Source organism: Leptonychotes weddellii, chromosome 1 (genome assembly GCF_054177405.1).
Source record: "Leptonychotes weddellii isolate Sample4059 chromosome 1, ASM5417740v2, whole genome shotgun sequence".
Lineage (NCBI taxonomy): Eukaryota > Metazoa > Chordata > Mammalia > Carnivora > Phocidae > Leptonychotes > Leptonychotes weddellii.
In genome coordinates, this window is record NC_138369.1 from 96,411,279 (window position 1) to 96,433,882 (window position 22,604).

Sequence of the window (22,604 nt, forward strand, 5' to 3'; positions counted from 1 at the left end):
CCAGAAAGGGTTTCTCTAATATCTTCCATGCTTTTTTCAAGCTCAGCTAGTATCTTTATAATCGTCATTCTGAACTCTAGTTCTGACATCTTATTAATGTCCGTATTGATTAGGTCCCTGGCAGTCAGTACTGCCTCTTGTTCTTTTTTTTTTGAGATGATTTTTTTCCGTCTTCTCATTTTGTCCAGAGGAGAATAGATGAATGAGAGAACAAAATGCTAACAGGGTAACAACGACCCGAAAAATATACACTAAACAAATCAGAAGAGACTTTCCAGAAAGTGGTCACTTTTCTGTTCAGAGAGTTGCTGCTATTCTTTTCTTTGATCTTCTGTTGAGTTCGTAGGTGTTCAGAATGGTTTGAACCCTATTTAGCTGAATTCCTGGGACCAGATGAAATTTAGGTCTCCTACTCCTCCACCATCTTGCTCCTCCCCCCCTTTAAATAGATCCATATTTTGGACTTGTTTTCTTTTTCTCTAAAAAACTTCTTTAATATTTCTTATAAGGCAGGTATACTCCAGCAAATTCCCTCAGTTTTTGTTTGCCTGAGGAAGTCTTTATTTCTCCTTCACTTCTGAAAGATAATTTTGCAGCATACAGAATTCTAGGTTGGTGGGGGCTTTTTTTCCCCTCAACACTTTGAATATTTCACTCTACTCTTTTCTTGTTTGCTTGGTTTTTGAGGAAAAGTCAGGTGTGATTCTTATCTTTTTTCTTGTATAGAAAAGGTGTTTTGCCCTCTGAATTTTTTCTTTGATTTTCTGTAGTTTGGAGATAATATGCCTAGGTATGCTTTTGGGGGGCATTTATCCTGCTTGGTGTTTTCTGAGGTTCCTGGGTTTGTGCTTTGGTGCCTGACATTAATTTGGAAAATGCCCAGTCATTATTGTTTCCAATATTTCTTCTGTTACTTCTCTCTTTCTTCTTCTGGTATTCCCAGTGTGCATGTGTTACACCTTTTATAGTTGTCCCATAATACTTGGATATTCTGTTCTGTTTAAGTCTTTGTTCTCTTTGATTTTTTAGATTTCAAAGATTCTATTGATATATCCTCTAGCTCAGAGATCCTTTTCTCAGCCATGTTGTCTACCATGACCGTTAAAGGCATTCTTTATTCTGTTAAAGTGTTTCTGATCTCTGGGATTTCTTTTGGGTTCTTTCTTAGGATTTCCATCTTTCTGCCCCATCTGTTCTTGCATGCTCTCTACTTTATCCATTAATGTCCTTAGCATTTTAATCATAGTTTTATTTCATTATTATTTTTGGGCGGGGGAGAGGGAGAGAAAATTTTAAGCAGGCTCCACGCCCCGTGCGGAGTCAGACACGGGGTCCACTCTCATTATCCTGAGATCATGACCTGAGACAAAATCAAGAGTCAGAAGCTTAACCAACCGAGCCACCCAGGCATCCCTAATCATAGTTTTTTTAAATTCACAGTTTGATAATTTCAACATTCCTGGCATATCTGGTTCTGATGCTTGCTCTGTCCCTTCAAATTGTGTGTTTTGCCTTTTGGTATGCCTTGTTATTTTTCCTGATAGCCAGACATCTGTGTAAAAGGGACTGCTGTCAACAGCCTTTAGTAATATGGTAGTGAGGTATAGGGGGAGGGGAAGCAATCTATAGCCCTGTGATTAAGTCTCAGTCTTGTAGTGAGCCTCTAGATTGTGAACTTCACAAGGTTCTCAGTTCTGCCCCTGTACATCCCCTCCCTCCCCTGCCCTCTGCCCTTAGGTAAGACAGGATGGCTAGACTAGATTGGAGCTGGATATTTCCCTTTGCCAGGCCAGTTAGGATCTAATAATACTTATGCAGGTTAGGCTCTGGTTAACTACGTTCCCCTGAGAGCAGGCCTTGTTAAGAGAACAGATTGATCTGGCATATTCCTTGCCCTCCCCCTGCTGGAATCACAAGGGGATTTTTCTTTGATATTTGCTATGAGAACCTGGTCAAGTTCCTAGTAAGGCTCACAATATTGTGGAGGCAGCACTATGATGGTCCCCCTGCAGTTTTTAACTCTTACGGTTATCCACCATGAGCCTCCAGCAGTTTATTAATTCCAGTTCAGGTTTTCTTACCCTCAGTAACCATTCTTAAATAATAAGCTTAAACCAGAACTGTCCTAGGACTTATGACTAATTTTAAGAAAATAAGTCATTTACATATGTAAAAAAAGCTATAATTTTGATATAGATTAGAGTTAGTATAAAACTATCTGAGGCCATTCCCATTTCATTGTGTTTGCACATGTTTTTTCCCTAGCCAAAATAAACTACTCATTTCATTTCTTTCTTTGTGATTAGATTATTTTGATTCTTCAAGATACTTCTTTTTTTATGGTGTTAACCTACAGTTACTCTAGCCCATAATGATCTTTTTGATACCTTATAGCACTTATATTTTTAAACAAACTGTTTGGCAGTTGAGTATGTCTTATTTTGTATTTACTTATTTATTTTTTTGGTGCTTATTCTTACGTCTTGCCTTTTCTGCATGTCAGAATCCTTGAGAACAGTAACTGTCTTTATTTTCCTTTGTAATACCCATAGGACCTAGCACAATGGTGGGTGCATGATAGTAGGTGTTTTCTGACTTGCTGAGTGATTGGAATGTATGAAATGAATCGTGAAGCTAAGGTTTTCATATTACATTTCATTTTGGTTTTACCACTCTACACAACCTAAGAATGTTTACACATCTCCTGAAATGCACTCAAGCTAATGTGTTGTTCTGTATTATAAATGATATCCATGCCAAGAAAGGATTGATATGGAACAGTATATCTCTTGCTGCCACTTCTGTTTCTTATTAATAGTAAATGCATGTAGGCCTATAGATGGCTCTGTCATGAATTGCATCATTTACACTGGCTTTTAATATGCCTCCTGGCATTTCAGTTTCTGTTCTCAGCAGGCAACCTCACTCATGCTGAATCCTCTAATATTTGTACCCAGATAAATGCTTAGAGAGCTGTGAAAGATATTCTTTCTTTGCTTCTACATGGTTTCAGATGAATGTCAATGACACATTGGAAAGTATATCATTCAAATATAATTTAAAATATTGAATCATAATAATTTCCCAGAATTTATATTCTATTTTTTCTTTTAATGGACATGAATTTTTATATTGTGTTTTGTTGCCTGTATATGATTACTTCTGGGTTTTGTCATTGTCTGCCCTCAAAAGAAGAGGGCGTTTCTCATCTGCTGCCAGACAGCAGGCACCTTGTGGAATGCCCGTGCCAGAGCTTGGAAAGGGGAGCAGAAAAACAGCGAGAGGGAAAGTGGAAAATGATTTACAAAATTTTCTTTACCCATGTTAGGGGTGGTGCATGGCAAGGAGGATGGGAAGAAGGAAAATACATATTTAAAAGTATTAGCTTTTAGTTAATCAAGGTTCAGAAGAAGAGAAAAATTTTTACTTTGTAATAATTATACATTTTTTGTGTCAATAATTATATAGATGAGCTGAACAAATGTTTTTAGAGCTTTTTTTCCTTGAGCTGAACAAATGTTTTTAGAGCTTTTTTTTTCTTTAGGATTCTTTGTGTTAAAGGATTAAAGGATCTCATACTGCATATGAGATAAGGATAAAGAAAATCGCATTTATTTTCACAGAGAACTTTTTTTTTCACATATTTTTTGTTTGTAAAATAGTAGGGTTTTTTTTTTTTTTTTCGGGAAACAAGACTTCATACTTAGAAATGTGTTCATAAATATTACGGATTTTTTTTTATTTTTTTATGTGCCATTTTGAATTCTGAATTCTCTGTTGAAAAATATTTGAATGATTTGTTTATACATTTTGCTTTATTGGTATATTAGTGAAAGTCCCGTGGTAATTGCTCAGGGAAGAGCAGCAACTCCTATACTATATGAGTTTTAATCCCATTATTATTGTTATTTTTAAAGATTTTATTTATTTATTTGATAGAAAGAGCCGGAGAGCATGAGCGGTGGGGAGAGGCAGAGGGAGAGGGAGAAGCAGGCTTCCAGCTGAGCAGGGAGCCTGACGGGCAGCTCCATCCCAGGACCCAGGGGATCAGGACCCGAGCTGAAGGCAGACGCTTAATGACTGAGCCACCCAGGTGCCCCTAATCCTATTACTGATCTAATTTAGAATTATTTTTATCTATTAGGAATTTAAAAAATTAAAAATGGGACATAATTATTGTGTTAAGGTACTGGAATCCGGGTAATCCCTCTGCCCCTCTCCCTGCCATTGGAAAAAATTCTGTAGACAGAGATTTAGGTTAACTCATTCATTCATTCATGAATGACTCATCATTTTCTAATTTTTGCCAGATGGTGTATCTTGAGAAAGACATTTGAATATTCATTTGTATGTATTTTGCATCATTCCATTGTTATTTTTGACAATCTCAATAGAGTTGTTTAGTCCAAATTCTATCATTAACATGCAAATAAAATTGTGATAACAATAAACATAATGATATAATCAGGGAATTCAAAGAATGTCTTTGTTTTCAAATGTAATTTTGTCAAAAATGTGGTCTCAGTTCACATACCTCTTCACTATGTCTAATGAAACTATCTAGTTTAATGGGACTGCATAAGAGATGGTCAAAGAAGGTAGGAGAGTTAGGAGTGGAGAGAGGATTAGTATAGGGAAGGAACAAAAAAGTAAAACAAAGCAGTTGGTCAACACTTCTGTTAAAACACAAATGTGTAGTTGGAAAACATGGTAGTATTTATGACCAATCTAAACAGCAGGATAGCTCAGACTCAAGCTTAGACTGGAAGTACAGTATTGCCAAGTAAAAGAACTAAGGCCAAATCCACAACACTCTCACTGAGCCATTCATAGCTCTGTGATTTAACTTTTCCTTATCCTTTTGTTAATAACTTTGTTTTTGCAAAATAAATAATTTTGTGAAATGAAGTAAATGGCCTTCTAATATTAAGCCAGAAAATTTGGAGAGGCATAGAGAGAGAAACAAAAATTAAAGGATTGAAAATGCCTAGTAATGGGCGCCTGGGTGCCTCAGTTGATTAAGCATCTGCCTTCGGCTCAGGTCATGATCCCAGAGCCTCAAGCCACATCACCCTCGCATCTGGCTCCTTGCTCAGCAGGGAGCCTGCTTTTCCCTCTCCTGCTCCCCCTGATTGTGCTTGCGCTCTCTCTCTCCCTCTCTCTGTGTCAAATAAATAAATAAAAATCTTCAAAAAAAGAAAATGCCTAGTAAGAACATTCTGTAAATTTGGGCGGCAACTAATCCAAGGAAAGAGATAACTAATTAAACATTCTGTATTGCTCTGCTGTTTTTCTTTTGCTTAAGTTTGTTTTCTCTTTCTCTAACCTTTTGCTTTTAGCCTGTCTTTATTTTGTAAATTGTGTCTGTTAAAAGCAGCATTTTCTTGGAATATTTATCACCATTGTTCTTCTGTGTCAGACTTTGTCCAGTGTTCTTAGTTCTCTCTTACCAGAATGCAGTCCAAACATAAGCCTGTCTTTTTTTCTCTGCTTAACTTAATGTAAAACTAATTAGAGTATGAGCTGAAAGCATTATGTTTATGCCTTTGAAAAATTAACTTTAGTATAACCTGTTTTATAGCTCCTATCTTCTAAAAAGGAAAGTTTTATTTTCTTGTAAATGCTAAATCATAGACTTCTTTTTAATCTTATTTTCTTTGGCTAGATATTTTATTCACTCATATCTTTATATCTACAAGAATAGGTTATAATTTTCTTCATTTCCTATCCTCTTTTAAAGGGAAGAAAAGTTGGCTTTTGAAGTAAAATTCAAAATTGTCAGCGAGTTAAAGAAGCTATTACACTATTATATTGGCCTGGTATTTTATGCTATTATGGGAAGGAAGACTACCATTTGAGAGCTTTCTAGGGTTGATAAGAATTATACCAAAAAAAATTATGTTTCACATAATTATAAGCATGCTTTGTTTGTCGCAGTGGAAAAAATAGGAACCACCACCACCACCACCCCTGTGCCTCTTTCCTCCGATGCTTTTCTTTCTTTTACCCACGTCTGAAGTCAGTTTGAAGGAGAAGAAAGCGATTTGCTGTGGAAGCTAGAATATTAAGTGCTTTGGCAAGCATTTAGATTTCTCTCTCAGGAAGAAAGGAGTAGCATGCCAAATTCTTACCACGCTGAAGGACAGAGACTAACTGGGGTTGGTTCTGAAAACATTTTATGCCCATGAAAACAAATGTTTGTGAAAATTAACACTGAACTCTTTCCCTCTGTCAACCCCTGAGTTTTGTGAGGGGATTTTAAAAAGACATACATTTGGAAATATGTGTAAATTTAACCTGGTGTTTCACTTTTCTTCATGTGCATAACATATGTCGTTCTTAGCCATTGCTCACTTTCCTTTTTTGGTAATGCCATTTCCCACTCTTCAATTCCTATCTATTGCTATTAAATATCAATTTAATTAAAGCAGAATTCAAAGTACAATATGCAATAAAAATCCATCTTCTAAAATGATACGCAAAGCAACAATCAAAAGTACAAAATTAGAGCAAAGTGTTGTCAACTATATATTAGTAGCAGGATAAGAGTCAGGCTGCATGGGTTCAAATCCCAGCTTGGTCACTTGTGTGCCTTAGTGCAGCTTTCTTATCTCTCTGCCTTTCCGTTTCCTTATCTGTCAAGTGGGGCTGATAAAGGATCTACGTCCTAGGAATACTGTGTTTACTTAACTGCCAAAATGAAGAGAAGTGAAATCTGAGAAGTTATAACGTAATTGGCCCAATATATAATGTATGATCTCACCATTCAGTTGTTTGCCCAGAGCAATCCAAATTAGTAAGTATCTAACTGATAGAATATTTTGTAAGTGCTCAGTTTTAATTCATGTAAGTACAGATAACTAATAAAACTAGGACAACAAAGTACTATGTGATTTAATACTTCATGGATTAGCTTTAGTAATCCCCCAAACCTAATATTACAATTTTTATTTATTTCTAAATATAAGCAGTTCATATTTAAGTATTTTTTCCTGAAGTTTAAAAGTGGTATTATGTTAATATTTCCATCATAAATAATGCAGACAAACTTCAGCCCAGTCTTTTTTTCCAACTATCAGAAATTCCCTGTTAGTGTGTTTGAAATCAAATGATAATTTAGCATTATATTTACCAGGCATCTCTGAGACCTCTCTGGGCTGTTAACTATCAGCATTCTGAGATTACCCCAAAGTAACACTCTGCCAGCATTACTTTGACAGAAGGGTGGATGAGAAGAGGCAGCAACTGGGGTATAGGCAGTTATTTTCTAAAAGCCATGCTTCTTTTTAACAGAGAGGACTGCAGTATTTACGGGAAGCCAGTAAGCATTTTTCTGTTTGTTTACGCCATTACACTCCAGGAGAATTTTAATTTGGGGAAATGCAATCCCAGATTGTGTATGTGGGTATTGGCCTATTATGCAGCCATAAGAAGAAAGATCTTGCCATTTATGACAACATGGATGGACCTAGAGGGTATTATGCTAAATGAAATAAGTCATGTAGAGAAAAACAAAAACCATATGATTTTACTTATATGTGGAATCTAAAAAACAAAACAAATGAACAAAGAAACAAAAAACAAACTTAAATACAGAGAACAAATGTGGTTGCCAGAGAGGAGGAGCGTGGGGGGATGGGTGAAATAGATAAAGAGGACTAAGAAAATTACAAACTTCCAGTTATAAAATAAATAAGTCACAGAGATGAAAAGTACAGCATAGAGAATATAGTCAATAATATTGTAATAATGTTGTATGGTGACAGATGGTGACTATGCGTATAGTGATGACCACTGAGTTATATATAGGATTGTTGAATCAATATGTTGTATACTAAAACTAATATAACATTGCATGTAAATTATACTTCACTAAGAAGAAAAGTCAAAGCCCCAAGGAACTGAGAGCAAGCAGTTTATGGCAAAAATCATAGATTTGGATGAATGTAAGAGAATAATTTTTTTCCTCTACTAGGAGAGATAAAGACCCTGTGAATTGAGGAAGTGAGAAAAAAGTCAGTAGAGAAGAGAGAGATTAGGCACTGATTAGTGTCCCAGAAAAGGAGAGTGTGTGATAGATTCCTCAAGTTAGTTTGAAGATCTAACAGCAAAAAGAACCTGTGCTCCCTTCCCTTTGGTAACTCTGAAGGTAAAACAAACCCCATGGAGAAGTCCCAAGTCCTAGACAACACAAAGTGTATTGGTTAAAGTGGATTCTCCTATAGGGGACAGAAACCCTACAATGAGGGATTTATACATGTAGAAATTTAAATACATATGTTATATATATTATAGGTAAACATGTAATATAATTGTTATAATTAACAATTATGTTTCGAGTTCCATTTCTCTGAATTTTAGTGGTGTACATTTTTTTTCAGTTTACTCAGAATATCGCTTTTCTCCAAGTTGCCTATTTATTGTCATGAGCTTATTTTGCTAAATGTTTTCCATTTTTAAGGATTAGTAGAAAGCATTCAATCTTCAATCTAACCTTAGAAGTTAATTTAAGTTTGCTGTATGATGGATCCTGAGACACACACTATTAGTTAAAACTCTTAATTGTAAGTAACTAAAATCTAGCTTGAACCAGCTTGGGCAAAAAGTGTTTAGTGGATCACAGATTTCAAGGAAAAAAATTAAACCTTGGAAGGGCCTATGAAACTAGGCCTCAGAAATAACCTGAACAAAGGACATGACCACCCTAAGATTTTCTTGTCTTTCTTTCTTTTTTTTTTTTTAAGATTTTATTTATTTGACAGAAAGAGACACAGCGAGAGAGGGAACACAAGCAGGGTGAGTGGGAGAGGGAGAAGCAAGCTTCCCCCTGAGCAGGGAGCCCGATGCGGGGCTCAATCCCAGGACCCTGAGATCATGACCCAAGCGGAAGACAGACACTTAACGACTGAGCCACCCAGGTGCCCCGATTTTCTTGTCTTTCATCTCTGCTTCTCTTTGCATACTGGCTTTATTCTCTAACACTGCATATTTACTTTTTTCCTTTCAGAAGGAAAAGCAGTTGCCCAGAATGCCTAAGTTTTAGTTCTTATATCTACTGCCACCTGAGAGGGACTGCCTGCTGTTTTCTCTAGTGCAGGGGGAAAAACAAATCCTAGAGAAGAGCTCTGATTGACCCAGTTTGGGGGAGGTGTTTCATCCACCTAGCCAGTGGAGTTGGGTCCTAGAACATGGAAACTTCTGTGGCAGTCATATGAATGGTTGGAACTTTAAGAGCGGAGTGGAAAAAAATAATTCCTTGCATAAAGTATTGAGGGATTCCGTAGAAAAGGAATCATATAGGGTAGACAAAACAGTAGCTAACCATTACATGAAAAAGAGAGTATCCAGGGATTTTATATGCATTTCCATCCTTTAAAGTTAATCAAAAGAAGAATGTTTATCAATGCCTGCTATTACCAAAACTGGGACAGAACAATTAGGGAAATAAGAATCATAAGTTCTTGCAATAAAGAATAAATAATTATTGAGAGTACCTTAAAATGGTATTGATATTTAAAAGTGTTTTACATAAATAATGTGATTTTATTAAGAACACTTTAAAATGATGGGAAGTTCCATTTTTCTCCAAATTGTCTTCTATCCCCCCTACCTTCAAGGAAAATACAGTAAAACATTTCACCTCCATTTTGTGAAAATATACATCAACCCTACAATACAGAATTATGTTTGTTTATTAAGTCAGGGTTAAGATTTTTAACTTCTGCTTCTGTACTAGTAAAGTTTAAGAGTATCATGCTTAGTCAAAGGAAGATCTATTTAATATAGTCTCTACATATTAAAGAGGCCAGGGGAATTTTTTGATTATTGATTCCATTTCATTGCTGGTAGTCTGTTCAAATTTTCTATTTCTTTCTGCTTCAGTTTTGGGAGGTTATGGTATTTATCCATTTAAAAAATTTTTTTAAAAAAGAGACTAAGGGAGAAATTAAAGACTGAATAAAGCTCAAATGAGATTAATTAAATGAAGTTAATTTGAAAAGCTGTGTTAATTCAATCCAATGCAAGGGACCATTCTCACATTGTTGGAAGAGGGTGGAGAGAGACAGAGACAGAGGAAAGAGGAGAGGGGAAGGAACGAATATGAATGTGTGATATCAAAGTCAAGACAACAGCTTATTATTGTTAGGCTTTTGAGACCTCTACCTTTTAGCAAAGGTAAATATTCCTGAGGCTTACCTCAATAGGTCAATCACCCTTTAGAAGGAGCCAAACTATTGAGTACATTAGTTATCAATATACTGAAAGTACATTGATAATGTATACAATAATGATTGGGATAAAATTAACTACCTGAAAAAAGGATATGTTTTAGTAACTAAGCCAGAACTTTTGTAGGAAGATATAAATAGGTATCATAGTAATTCTATAAATAAAAGCAATAGGATATCACTCAAAAGGAAATTACATGTTTGCATTCACAAATAATTATATTTATTTTAAAAAAGATTTTATTTGAGAGAGAGAGAGAGCGGAAGCGAGCTCGGGGGGGCGGGGGAGGAGGGGGAGAGGGAAAGAATCTCCAGCGGACTCTGTGCTGAGCGCGGAGCCCAATTCGGGGCTCGATCCCACAACCCTGAGATCATAACCCTGAGATCATGGCCTGAGCCGAAATCAAGAGTCGGACGCTAAACCAACTGAGCTGCCCAGGTGCCCCACAAATAATTTTGTTTTAAATATTGCTACTGTTCTATGCACTTGAATATTAGTGACATTTTTGGTCCTGGGCATTCTCCAGTTGACATTTTTGAAGTTGCCATACTCCTGATAGTAGGTAAAGAAGTTTGGTTTCTGTCTCCAGAGTTTCACAAAGTGCTTAGTGACTTTGCAAAATAAGAATTCTTTCTGGTTTTACTGAATCCTAAATGATTATCTACCTATATACTTGGACTCCCCACCCCATATCCCCTACTTTCTTGAAAGGCAATTTAATTTTCTGGATGCATTTAGACAGTGGTTAATTCCAGAGGAGCAGTTACAGAAGCCACTTTTTGTAATTGGCAGTTAGTTGCATGTCCATTTCTGAAATCCATTTCCCAAGAACTCTTGAAGTACTATCTTGTTTTGATTGATTTCTTTGTTGTAGTCCTAATTTTCCCTTTGATAATTGGATGCCTTTGCCTGTCAGATCTTGGTGGGATATAATCCTGAAAATCCCCCACCTCGTTTCTTTAGACCCTGAGCTTCCACCTGTCATCTTAGATTGCTGCAAAACCAGTTTGAGAGAAAGACTAAAAATAAAGGAATCCTTAGATCCAGGAGCTTGACATAAAAGAATATAGGTTACAGGTAGTAAAATCCCCTATGATGTGATTAGTTTTCTTATGTTTTCTAAAGGGTTTGATTACAGAGTGGATGGAAGTTAAAAGGGTGTTTTTAAAGTATTTTCCTTTAGAATATTTTCATTATGAGTGATATTAATAGATGATCCAAATGGAAATAACTAAGAGACTAGATACCTTTCCCAAATTTGTTTTACAACTCTGTGATTCTCACACAACTCATTTTAGTCGAGTTAGCTAAGGGAAAAGCTAGGAAATAGATAAGGGTAATAAATGTGTTGTTCTCATGGATGCATTGGCAAGAGGTTTATAATACAAGTCATCTAACTTCCAGCATAGGACTCTCTACACTAGAACTGTTAGTCCCTACTATTTTCAGGAACACCCTCTCACTAGACAACAACATGTCCTCACATCAACATAGTATTCAACTTTAATGCAGAATTGTGGCTGTTAGAGAAAAATGTGTGCTTGCACAGTACACACTTTATTACACTATTATGTGAATTGTTTATTTCATAAAGTTGATATATACAGTAAAAGCAAACATTAGTGCCTTTCCAGGCATTTTATTTTATTTTATTTTTTTTTAATTTTTATTTTTTTTAGAAGATTTTATTTGACAGAGAGAGACACAGCGAGAGAGGGAACACAAGCAGGGGGAGTGGGAGAGGGAGAAGCAGGCTTCCCACCTAGTGGGGAGCCCAATGTGGGGCTCTGTCCCAGGACCCCAGGACCTCCACCTTAGCCAAAGGCAGAGCTTAACGACTGAGCCACCCAGGCGCCCCCAGGCATGGCATTTTAAACCATATCAGTTTAATTTGAAAGAAGTGAAGTTAACTTACATAGCCAGAACAGAATGAAGTAATGTGGCCTAACTTCTCAGGGAGTATTGTTAGAGGGCCTGAGATGTTATTTATATGTAACATTCATTTGGGGAACATATTAAAAGAAGTAAACTTGGAAAGTGTTTTAATGTATATGGTTTTTTTTTTAAATTATAGAAAGGAAAATATTTTGTAAAAATACAGGCTTAGAATTCTTTTTGGGTAAATCTCAATAGTTAGAGTGGGCTTCAATTAAAGAATGTTTAACACAAATGTCATTTAATCCAGCAGTATATTAACTTAAATTTTCTTCTAATATTTCTGGATTTTTCCACGTTTATCAATCTTGATATGCTTATACACACATAATAAGCTATCTAGGTATTTAAATTCCATTTTATTTTTATAAATTTTTATTGAAGTATAATATCGAGACAAGTGCATAAATATGCATGTACAGCTAAATTAAATTTCACAAACTGAATTTCCCATGTAATCAGCACCCAGATCATGAAAGAGAACATAACATCCTTCCAGAAGCTTTCTTTACCTCTTTTACTGTCGCCCACCCAAAGAAATTTACTATCTTAATTTATAACACCATAGATTAATTTTGCCTTTTTTTTAAACTTTATGTAAATGGAATTATGTAGTATACATTCTTTTGTCTGCTTTCCTTCACTTAACGTTATGTTTGTGAGATGCATCTATGTTGTATTGGGTAGCTGCTGTTCATTCGTGTTGCTGTTCAGTTTTCTGTGGTATGAATATACCACAGTGGATTTATCTGCTCTGCTGTGGTTGGGCATTTGGGCTGTTTTTGATTCAGGGCTATTATAATCAATGGTGCCGTGAGCATTCATGTGCATGTCTTTGGTGAATATATGAGCACATTTCTGTTGGGTATGTACTAGGTATGGAAATTCTGGATTATGGCCATATACATATGGCCAGGTTTATAGATCCAACTATGTATTCAAAGTAGTTGTATTAATTTACATTCCCACTAGAAGTGTTTGAAAGCTTTTATTGATCTGTAAATTACAGCTTTGCTTTTTCCTCCATAATTAATCTTGGTATTTTTTCCATGCCAGGACATAGAGATCTACTTTATTCTTTTTTCTTTTTTATATAGTATTACATAGGAATATAGGTTATTTAGTGTTCCTCTAGTATTGACCATGAAAGTTATTTCCTTTTATTTTGCCATTAAAAATATTGTATAGCCCCCAAAATTTAAAATACACCCACCTTTTTACACAATTTATACTACAGATATGTTTGACATCTACAAATTATTCATTGCGTATGTATGTGTGATTTTGTTTAACTTTTTATTTTGAAGTAATTTTGATTTGTAGAAGATTGCAAAAATAGTACAGAGAGTTTCCATATGCCCAGCTTTCCCTAATGTTAATACCCTACATAACTATGGTACAACTATAAAAACGAAGAAATTAAAATTGATACAATACTATTAACTAACCTACAGACTTTGATTGTATCAATTTTGCTACTAACATCTTTTTCTTCAGTCCAGGATTCAGTCTGGAATCACACATTGCATTTAGAGCTCATACTGTTTTAGCCTTCTTTGGGCTGTGACAATTCCTTAATCTTTGCCTTTCATGACCCAAGGCTTTTCAAGAGTACTTTTCAGTTATTTTGTAGAATATCCCTCAATTTGGGTTTGTCTGATATTTACTCATAATTATATTGAGATTATTCATTTTTGGCAAGAATACCACAGAAGTGATGTGCCCTTCTCAGTGTGTATCATGGTAGAGTGTATATGCTGTCAATATGTCTTCTTACAGGTGATGTTAACCTTGATCACTTGGCTAAGGTGGTGTTTGCCAGGTTCCTCCACTGTAAAATTATTATTTTTCCCTTTGCAATTAATACATATCTTGGAGTAAATACTTCCCTTATTCCTTCTATATTTATTAATTGGAATTTCTTTGTGAGGGAAGGGCTCTTCCTTCTCTTCCCATTTATTTATCTGTTTAGTTACTTATTAATATCAGTATGGGATCATTCACCTTTATTTTGTGGGTTATACTCAAATACTATAGTTATTTATTTTGTTTCTAAACTGTTCCAGTTTTGGCTGTTAGGAGCTTTCAGGTGGCACTTGTGCCCTATCTTTCTTGAGCTCTTCCTTACTTTCTGGCACCACAAAATGTTCTAAGCTTGCCTTAGATTTTCCCTGCCCCAACCAATTCTGGAATCAACCAATTCTCTAAGATGCCTTGGTTTCTTTTATTGGGAAATGGTATTTAGAAACCAAGATGTGAGAATTGGGTGTGCTCATTGCTACTGGGGTACCTTGCTTCTGAGCATTGATTGTTTTTTGTCATTTATACATTTCTATTGGATCATGACATTCAGAATACCCATTCATTTTTTTAAATAAATGCATTTAAGACTGTAAGTTTTTTTCTGAGTATTTTGGTATATCATGTTTCCCTTATTTATTTCTAAATAGTTTATAGTTTTTATTTTTATTTCCTCTTTGGTCCAACGTTTGTTAGATGTATGTTTAAGTTTCCATGTATGTAGATTTTTTAATTGGCTTTTTGTTGTAAATGTTTCATGTAATTTTACTGTAAGCAATGAATGTGTGTATGATTTTTTTTCTTTTTAAGAACATATTAAAATTTTAATTGTGGCTGGTTACATGGTCAGTTTTTGTGATTATACCATGTGTTTGAAAGAATGATTATTAGATATAACCTCTAATTATATCCATACATCAAGTTTGTTAATTATGTTATTCAAGTCCTCAGTATCTTTACTATTTTTCATATCATTGTAACCATTCCATTTCTGTGAGAAATGTGTTAATAGCTCCCATTATGATGAATAATTTGTTCTCATTGGATTTTTAACAGATATTTCTTTATGTTTTAAAGCCATGTTTTGGGTATGTAAAAGTTCATGATTATTATTTTTCTTGGTCGATTGGGATTTTTATTAAAACTAAAGGGTTCTATTTATTGTATAGCTAGTTGTTAATATTAATGTATATCTTTTATCATTTTTAAAACATCGGTCGTATATATTTTTCTAACCTTTTATTTTCTACATTTCTGTTAATTTTTTTTTTTTTTTAGATGTGACTCCTGAAAACAACATTTGGCTGATTTTTTTTCTCTTAGTATGCCAAAAGAAATACTTGTTGTGGGTACAAAGTGAGACTGAAAATAGAATTTATTAAAAATATTTTAGAAAAAAAAAAATAGAAAAAAAAATAAATAAATAAAAATATTTTAGAAGTGCATTTAGGCTTTCAGAACCTCTCTCCCACTCTTTCTCCCCAAAGACTTTTAATTACCTTGTCCTAACTCTGGCAGATGACATAGGTACTATCAAAATAGCTAATTCTCCACATGATCTCCCCACAGTTGAAGCCCATCATTTAATAATTCCAACACACACCACAGAAGCTTAAGGCATTTCAGTGTCTCATTTGTTAGATTTTTAAAAGAGAAAATACCATAATAAATATCCATTATTACAGATTCAAAAATTACCATGATTTTTGTCATATGTGTTTCATCTGTCCCTTTGTTTTTGTTGTTTGCTGAAGTAATTTAAGGAAAACCCAAGACTGCATGCTATTTTCATCCCTATTTACTTCAGTGTGATGTGCCATTTTGTTATATAACAACAGTATCATTATCCCCAAATTAGCAATAGTTCCTCTGTATTTTCTAATTCCCAGTTCATAATCAAATTTCCTTAGTATTTAAACAAATTTAGTTCATTTGTTTGAATCTGGTTCTATACAAGGTCCACATGTCACTTTTGTTGCTGCTTTTTTATCTAGAAAAGCCACCCTCCCCCCTTTCTCCCTTCATCATTATTAATTTGTAGAAATTGGACCAATAGTCTTCATTGTAAATATGAATAGACAGCAAAGGATCTCCAGACTGTAAGGGAGGCTTCAAATGTGAAAGACAAAGAACAAAGCAAAGAAAAAATTTAAAAACCTAGAGGAAACAGAAGCAATGCAATAAGCTGAAAAAACTTTAAAACACAGCGTAATTGATATCAAAATTATCATCAAAAGAATAAGAGAAGAAATTGTATCCATGAAATAAGAACAAGGGGTAATAAAAAGGGACCTTTTGAGGAATAAGAAAGAATTCCTGATAATTAAAATATGATAGCAGAAATTAAAAATTTTATGGGCAGAATGGAAGATAATGAAATTAAAACAAAATGTCCAAAGTAGTAAGATGGCAAAAAAATTTAAGAAAATTAGATGTCTCCAGATGGTTCCACATCCAAATCGAAAGATGTTCCAGAAAGGAAACAGAAAATGGTGGGGAAGGAATCATTCTCCTTAGGGTAAAGTTCTTGGAACTAAACATCAGTTTCCAAAACAAATACTCATGAAGTGCCCAGCACAGAGAATGACAAAAGACTGACATGATAATATATTGTGATGAAATTTAAGAATACTAAGTAAAAAGAGAAAAATTTTAAAGCTTCTGAACCAGGGCAGGGGCAGAGTGGGGAGAACCTACCATGTATCATACAAAGAAGAAGTAGGAATTAGAATGGCATCGGACTTTGCAAAAAAGCACCGGAAGTTAGGAAACAGAGGATGGTACCCTAATTTTCGCATGAAGAATATTTTTCTCATGGATGATTCTATATTCAGCTAAACTGTCCAGTCTGATATATAGTAAAGATATTTTCAGATATTCACATTCTCAAATTTACCTCTCATGCACAGAATGCTCCTGGAGGATTTATTCCACCAAAAGGAGTACATCATAGAGGAGGAAGACTTTAGAACCAAGATACAGAGGATTTGACATGAAAGAGAGCTGAGGACAGTTCCTGAAATGACAAGAAAGGAAAGTCCCAGGATGACAGTTGTATAGTCAATTGAGAGAATACCCACACTGGAGCAAGGGAATAGAGAGCTCTGGGAAGGATATTTCCTAGAAAAGATATGATATTGAAGAGTTTTCTGCTGTGTCTGAAGGTGTTGAGAAAGAAGAATTACACCTCTGTCGGATTTGGAAGATATATCAGTGATAGGTACACAGAAAACTAAGAAGAAAAGGGGATGGTTTTTTAATCCAGGGACAGCAAAAAGTTGTACAAGAAATGTGATCATATCATAACATGTGGCTTACTAGTGAAGAATAATGTAAATACTAAATTAAAAGGTTTATTTAAATAAAGGGAGGGTGAGATGAGAAAGGCGTGTGTTTGTATGTGTGTATAAGAGTTTAGGTATGTGTAGGAGGGTCAGTTCTTATTAGGATTGTGATATAAGCTGCTAGCTACTTACCCTAACATCATTGTTCCTTCTTCCTTAGTAATAGAACTGTGGATATATCTGCTTTACTTGAAATAGGTATGGCCATGTGTCTAATGTCTAAGTTCAGCAGAAGTAATTGGTGGTACTTCCAAGAAGTCTCCTTAAAACAGAGTGAGCCATTATTCTCCTCTTGCTGCTGGTCTGGAATGGGAAAGGAGTTGTTGGGGTTTCTGCCACTCTCATGGTCAGTGAAAATAAAGAACACACACCAAAGTGGTAGACCAGAGAGTTGTAAGGATCCTGGGACTCTGATGACTCTATAAGGCTACTATTATCAGCATTGGATTGGCTAACAGTACATTTGTCTTATGCAATATAATATACTCTTGTATATTTAAGCTATCATATTTAGGTCTCGGTTATATCTAGCAGAATCAGATCTTAACTGATTTGTAATTTACTAAGTAATATCTAAATATTAAGGAATACTGAAATATTAAGGAATAACAATATAAGCATGTTATTTATAGAAGGAAATACCAGAGGAATCAGGAAAAAAGTTGAAAGTTGTTTTGGGAAGTGGAAATTGAGGTAAGGGCAATGATTACTGTTCTTTCTTTAGCTCTTTTAGTAATATTTGACATTCGAAATTGTATACATATATTACTTTTAATAAAAATTGATATTTGGGTAGTTACATTTTAATTAGTAATTCAAGTGAAAATACATGTTCATTGAAAAATTTGAATAATACAAAAGATACAGAGTAAAAGTTATGCCTCCCTTCAATGTTCTTTGCCTTTCCCCTGCCCATCAGTTCCACTCTCCTCCCCAGGAGTGATGGTGTTTGATATGTGTCTCTCCATACTTTTCCTGTACATTCATTTAGCATACATAAAGATGCATACTTTTTAACATTTATTTTTGTTAAAAGTGTATTTAAATTTTAATTTAATAAAATTCTCAGGAAGGAATATTTGTAATGGATGTTGTTTGTTTATATTTTTAGAATTCAAGATGTAAGCATGCAGTTAAAAAGTCAACAATATGAATTTCAGAGAGTACAGAAAGAATTGAATCATTTGCAACATGAATTAAAAATTAAGCAGAGACAATCACAAGTATTCAGGTAAGATTATCTTTAAAGAACTGAAAATGATAAGGATTGAAAAAGTGCATTAACTTTATAAACATTCAAACAGATTTTAGTAATAGAGTTTCTATATTCGGTGTGGTTGGAAAAAAAGGAAACAACCTCTCTTGGGGTTTTTTTGATCATTCTCTCAACTGAATAGTTTTAGCAATATATTTAAATCAGGCAAACACCTTGCTTTTATTGTGCAGTAACATTTAGAATGAAAGCACAGTAACTAATTCATTTTTCTCTTGACCAGTATTTCTTGGTGTATTCAATTCCCTGCCTGATAGTCCAGTGATACAAAAAGTAGAGAAGAATAGGATAACTTTTAAAAAAAAAATTATGTATTTATTTGAGAGAGAAAGAAAGAGTGTGCATGCGGGCATGAATAGGGGAGGGGCAGAGGGAGAGAATCTTCAAGCAGACTTCCTTCTGAGTGTGGAGCCCAGCTAGGGGCTCATTTCAGGACCCAGTGATCATGACCTGAACCGAAACCGAGTGTTGGTTGCTTAACCAACTGAGCCACCCAGGCACCCTAGAATAGGGTAACTTTCTAAATGATAGTAATAGACCTCCTTAATTTCAAAATCTCCAACATAAATGGTGTTAATTCTGCTTTTATATAATCTTTGGAGGGCTTATAATACCTAAAGTTAAAACCCAATGTTCTAAATAAATTAGGAAGTTCATTTTCTTTTATAAATTGGAATTGAATATATTGAGAATATCAGAAACAGTGATTCTTTTCAAAATTGAGTACTTTATCTTTAGAAAAGGGAAATAAGTTAAATGAACATTATAAATAGACACAGGTTCTGGGTTACTAAAAAAATATGTTGAATGAATATTTTGAAGGTTAGGTTCCTTTCTTTTCTTTTTCAATCTACTAGTTGTTGCCAGAGACATTGTTTCATTAGAAAAATTACCTGGGCTAATAATTTTTAATATACTATCTAGTGATCATCTGCTGGTCAACTACCTTTCATAAATGCCTTGCACATAATGATGCTCAATAAATAATTTTTGAATCGATGAGTCTATTCATAAAACAGATGATCGTTTTTGTCATCAGAAATCTTTTCTGCCTTGTCCTAGAAATCTGGTATTGAACCAGGAGGTGACTCCAGTTCTTCACTTTAGTCAGGCCGACCAGTTGGCTCTTCCAATAGCTCTGGCTCAGGTCTGCTAAGAAAGTCCCATTTATTTTATCCATTAATGCCATTGTGGGTGGTAGGATTGACCGAATTTTAAAGGTTAGACCAGAACTAGATTAAATAATTAATGCTGCTTTAAGATATTAAGACTGATAAAATGTTCACATTTTACATGTGATTTGTAGCATTTTAAATTCTTGAAAAAACTGAGGCATATTGTTACTTTTATTGTGTTCTAGTTTTATCATTTTGAGTTATACTTTTAACTGCTTATTTTTTTAAAAAAATTTCAATAGATATTGTGACTTTTGTTTATTTTTAGCTAAAAGATTATAAATTGGGAGTCTGGGGTCTGACATATAAAAACATAGCATTTACTAAAAAGCAATTTTGGAAGTAACCATCTAACTAAACACTTAGTACAAATAGAAGTTTATAATATACAAATAGAAATGATTACTGGTTTTATTCCTCACTAGTAGTTACGTTGCATAGGAACAAGCAGTCTGGTGAAAATAAAAGCAAAATTTATAGGGTCAGTGATTTTGTTGCATTACTAAAAGCTGATTTTATAGTAATTTATCTTAAAAATATCTACTAGAATACAGAAGAAAAGGAGCTTATCATCTCTCTAAATGTGGCAAAGAAAAGAAGCATGAACTTTAGGTGCTCAGATATAATCATTTTATTTGTGGAGCCCAAAAGGAACTTTCCCTTTTTTTTTTTTTTTAAGATTTTATTTATTTATTCATCAGAGAGAGAGAGAGAGCACAAGCAGGGGGAGTGGCAGGCAGAGGGAGAAGCAGGCTCCCTGCCGAGCAAGGAGCCTGATGCAGGACTCCATCCCAGGACCCTGGATTATGACTTGAGCCGAAGGCAGACACTTAACCCACTGAGCCCCCCAGGCATCCCAAAACGAACTTTTAATAGATCAATGAACTGTGTCTTTGAGTCGCATTGCTCTTTTAAAATTATTCTGTCATTTACTTAATTGCAATTGGGCTTAATCACCTAGCCTCCAGAAAAGTGTTCATCATGTTTGTTTTTCCTGACATCATTTCCAGCCTGTCTCTTGCCAGGGAGGTGATCAGGAGTGTGTGTGGTCTGCCTCAATTGTCTCAGCACATTTGCTATTCAGAATAAAATGCCTTTGAGAATGGGAATTAAGTTTAGAAGGCCTGTAAAATGGACACTAAAAAATAGTATGGAATATAAGTATACTTCACTTTATGTAAATCTGTATATAAATCCAGTGCTCCAAATCAATCCATATTTGAAATATTTTAGGCAGTGTTTACTTTTAGAGGATTCCTATTGTGAATCTTTCATAAATTGTTTGAAATATAAAGTACTTACTTTTTTTTTTTTTTTTTTAAGAGATGGAAGGGGGAGAGAGGGAGAGGGAGAGAAGAATCTTAAGCAGGCTCCACACCCAGCATGGAGCCCAATGCAGGGCTCGATCTCACAACCCTGAGATCATGACCTGAGCCAAAATCAAGAGTTGGACGCTTTAGTGACTGAGCCACCCAAGTGCTCCCTTACTTTTTTAATTTGTCAATCTAGACTCTGTCATCTGGCTTTATTTTGTTTTGTATTCTCAATCTCATAGTTTATCATATCACATCTTATTTTATACAGTTTTGTTGATATACAATTACTTACTACAAAATTCATTCATGTTAAGAGCACAATGTAATTATTTTTACATTGTAAGACCTACTAAGTTGGGCAACCTTTACCACATCCAGTATTGGAACATTTGAGTCACTCTTAAGATTCTCATGCAATTTGCACTCAATCTCTGTTCTCACCACCTGTCCTAACAATCACTAATCTTCTTTGTTTCTATAGATTTGCATTTTTCTGGACATTTTGGATATATGGAATCAGACAATGCGGTCTGATTCTACTTTTTGTTTATTCATTTTTTTTTTTTAGATTCCACATGCAAGTGAAATCATATGGTATTTGTCTTTCTTAGTCTGATGTACTTCACTTAGCATAATACCCTCTAGGTCCATCCATGTTGTTGCAAATGGCATGATCTCATCCTTTTTATGGCTGCATAATATTCCATTGTTTAGAGATACCATATCTTTCTTATTCATTCATCTGTCAGTAGACATTTAGGTTGCTTCCATATCTTGGCTATTGTAAATAATGCTTCAGTAAACATAGGGGTACATAAACTTTTTGAATTAGCATGTATTAATGCTCATTTATAATTTTCTTTTTCTTTAGGTAAATATCCAATAGTGGAAATATTGGATCATAAGATGTTTCTATTTTTAGTTTTTTGAGAAACCTCCATACTGTTCTCTACAGTGGCTGTATCAGTTTGCATTCCCACCAATAGTGCATGAGGGTTCCTTTTTCTCCACATCCTTGCCAACACTTGTTATTTCATGTCTTTTTTTAATCTAGCACATCTTCTTTTTTCATTCATCAGTGGATGTGTGTGTGTGTGTATATGTGTGTAATGGAATATTAGTCAGCCATCAAAAAGAATGAAATCTTGCCATTCACAATGATGTGGATGGAGCTAGAGTGTATTATGCTAAGCGAAATAAGTCAGTCACAGAAAGACATACCATGTGGGTTCAATCATATGTAGAATTTAAGAAACAAAACAGATGAACATAGGGGAAGGGAAAAAAAGAAGGGGGGAAGCAAACCATAAGAGACTCTTAACTCTAGAGAACAAACTGAGGGTTGATGGAGGGAGGTGGGTGGGGGATGGGCTAGATGGGTGATGGGTGTTAAGGGAGGGCACTAGCTGTGATGAGCACTGGGTGTTATATGTAAGTGATGAATCACTAAATTCTACATCTGAAACCAATTTTACCATATATGTTAACTAATTAGAATTTAAATAAAAACTTGAAGTCAGGAAACAAACAA

At 34.7% G+C, this 22,604-nt stretch overlaps 1 protein-coding gene across 1 annotated transcript in view; it reads left to right on the forward strand.

Moving 5' to 3' along the window:
• Positions 1 to 22,604, forward strand: part of LEKR1 (leucine, glutamate and lysine rich 1) — a 165,717-nt gene that overhangs the window by 39,913 nt on the left and 103,200 nt on the right. Inside the window, exon 4 of the mRNA XM_081828457.1 lies at positions 18,421 to 18,540. Within this exon, the coding sequence (XP_081684583.1) occupies positions 18,421 to 18,540 (120 nt within the window). The remainder of the gene's footprint in view (positions 1 to 18,420; positions 18,541 to 22,604) is intronic.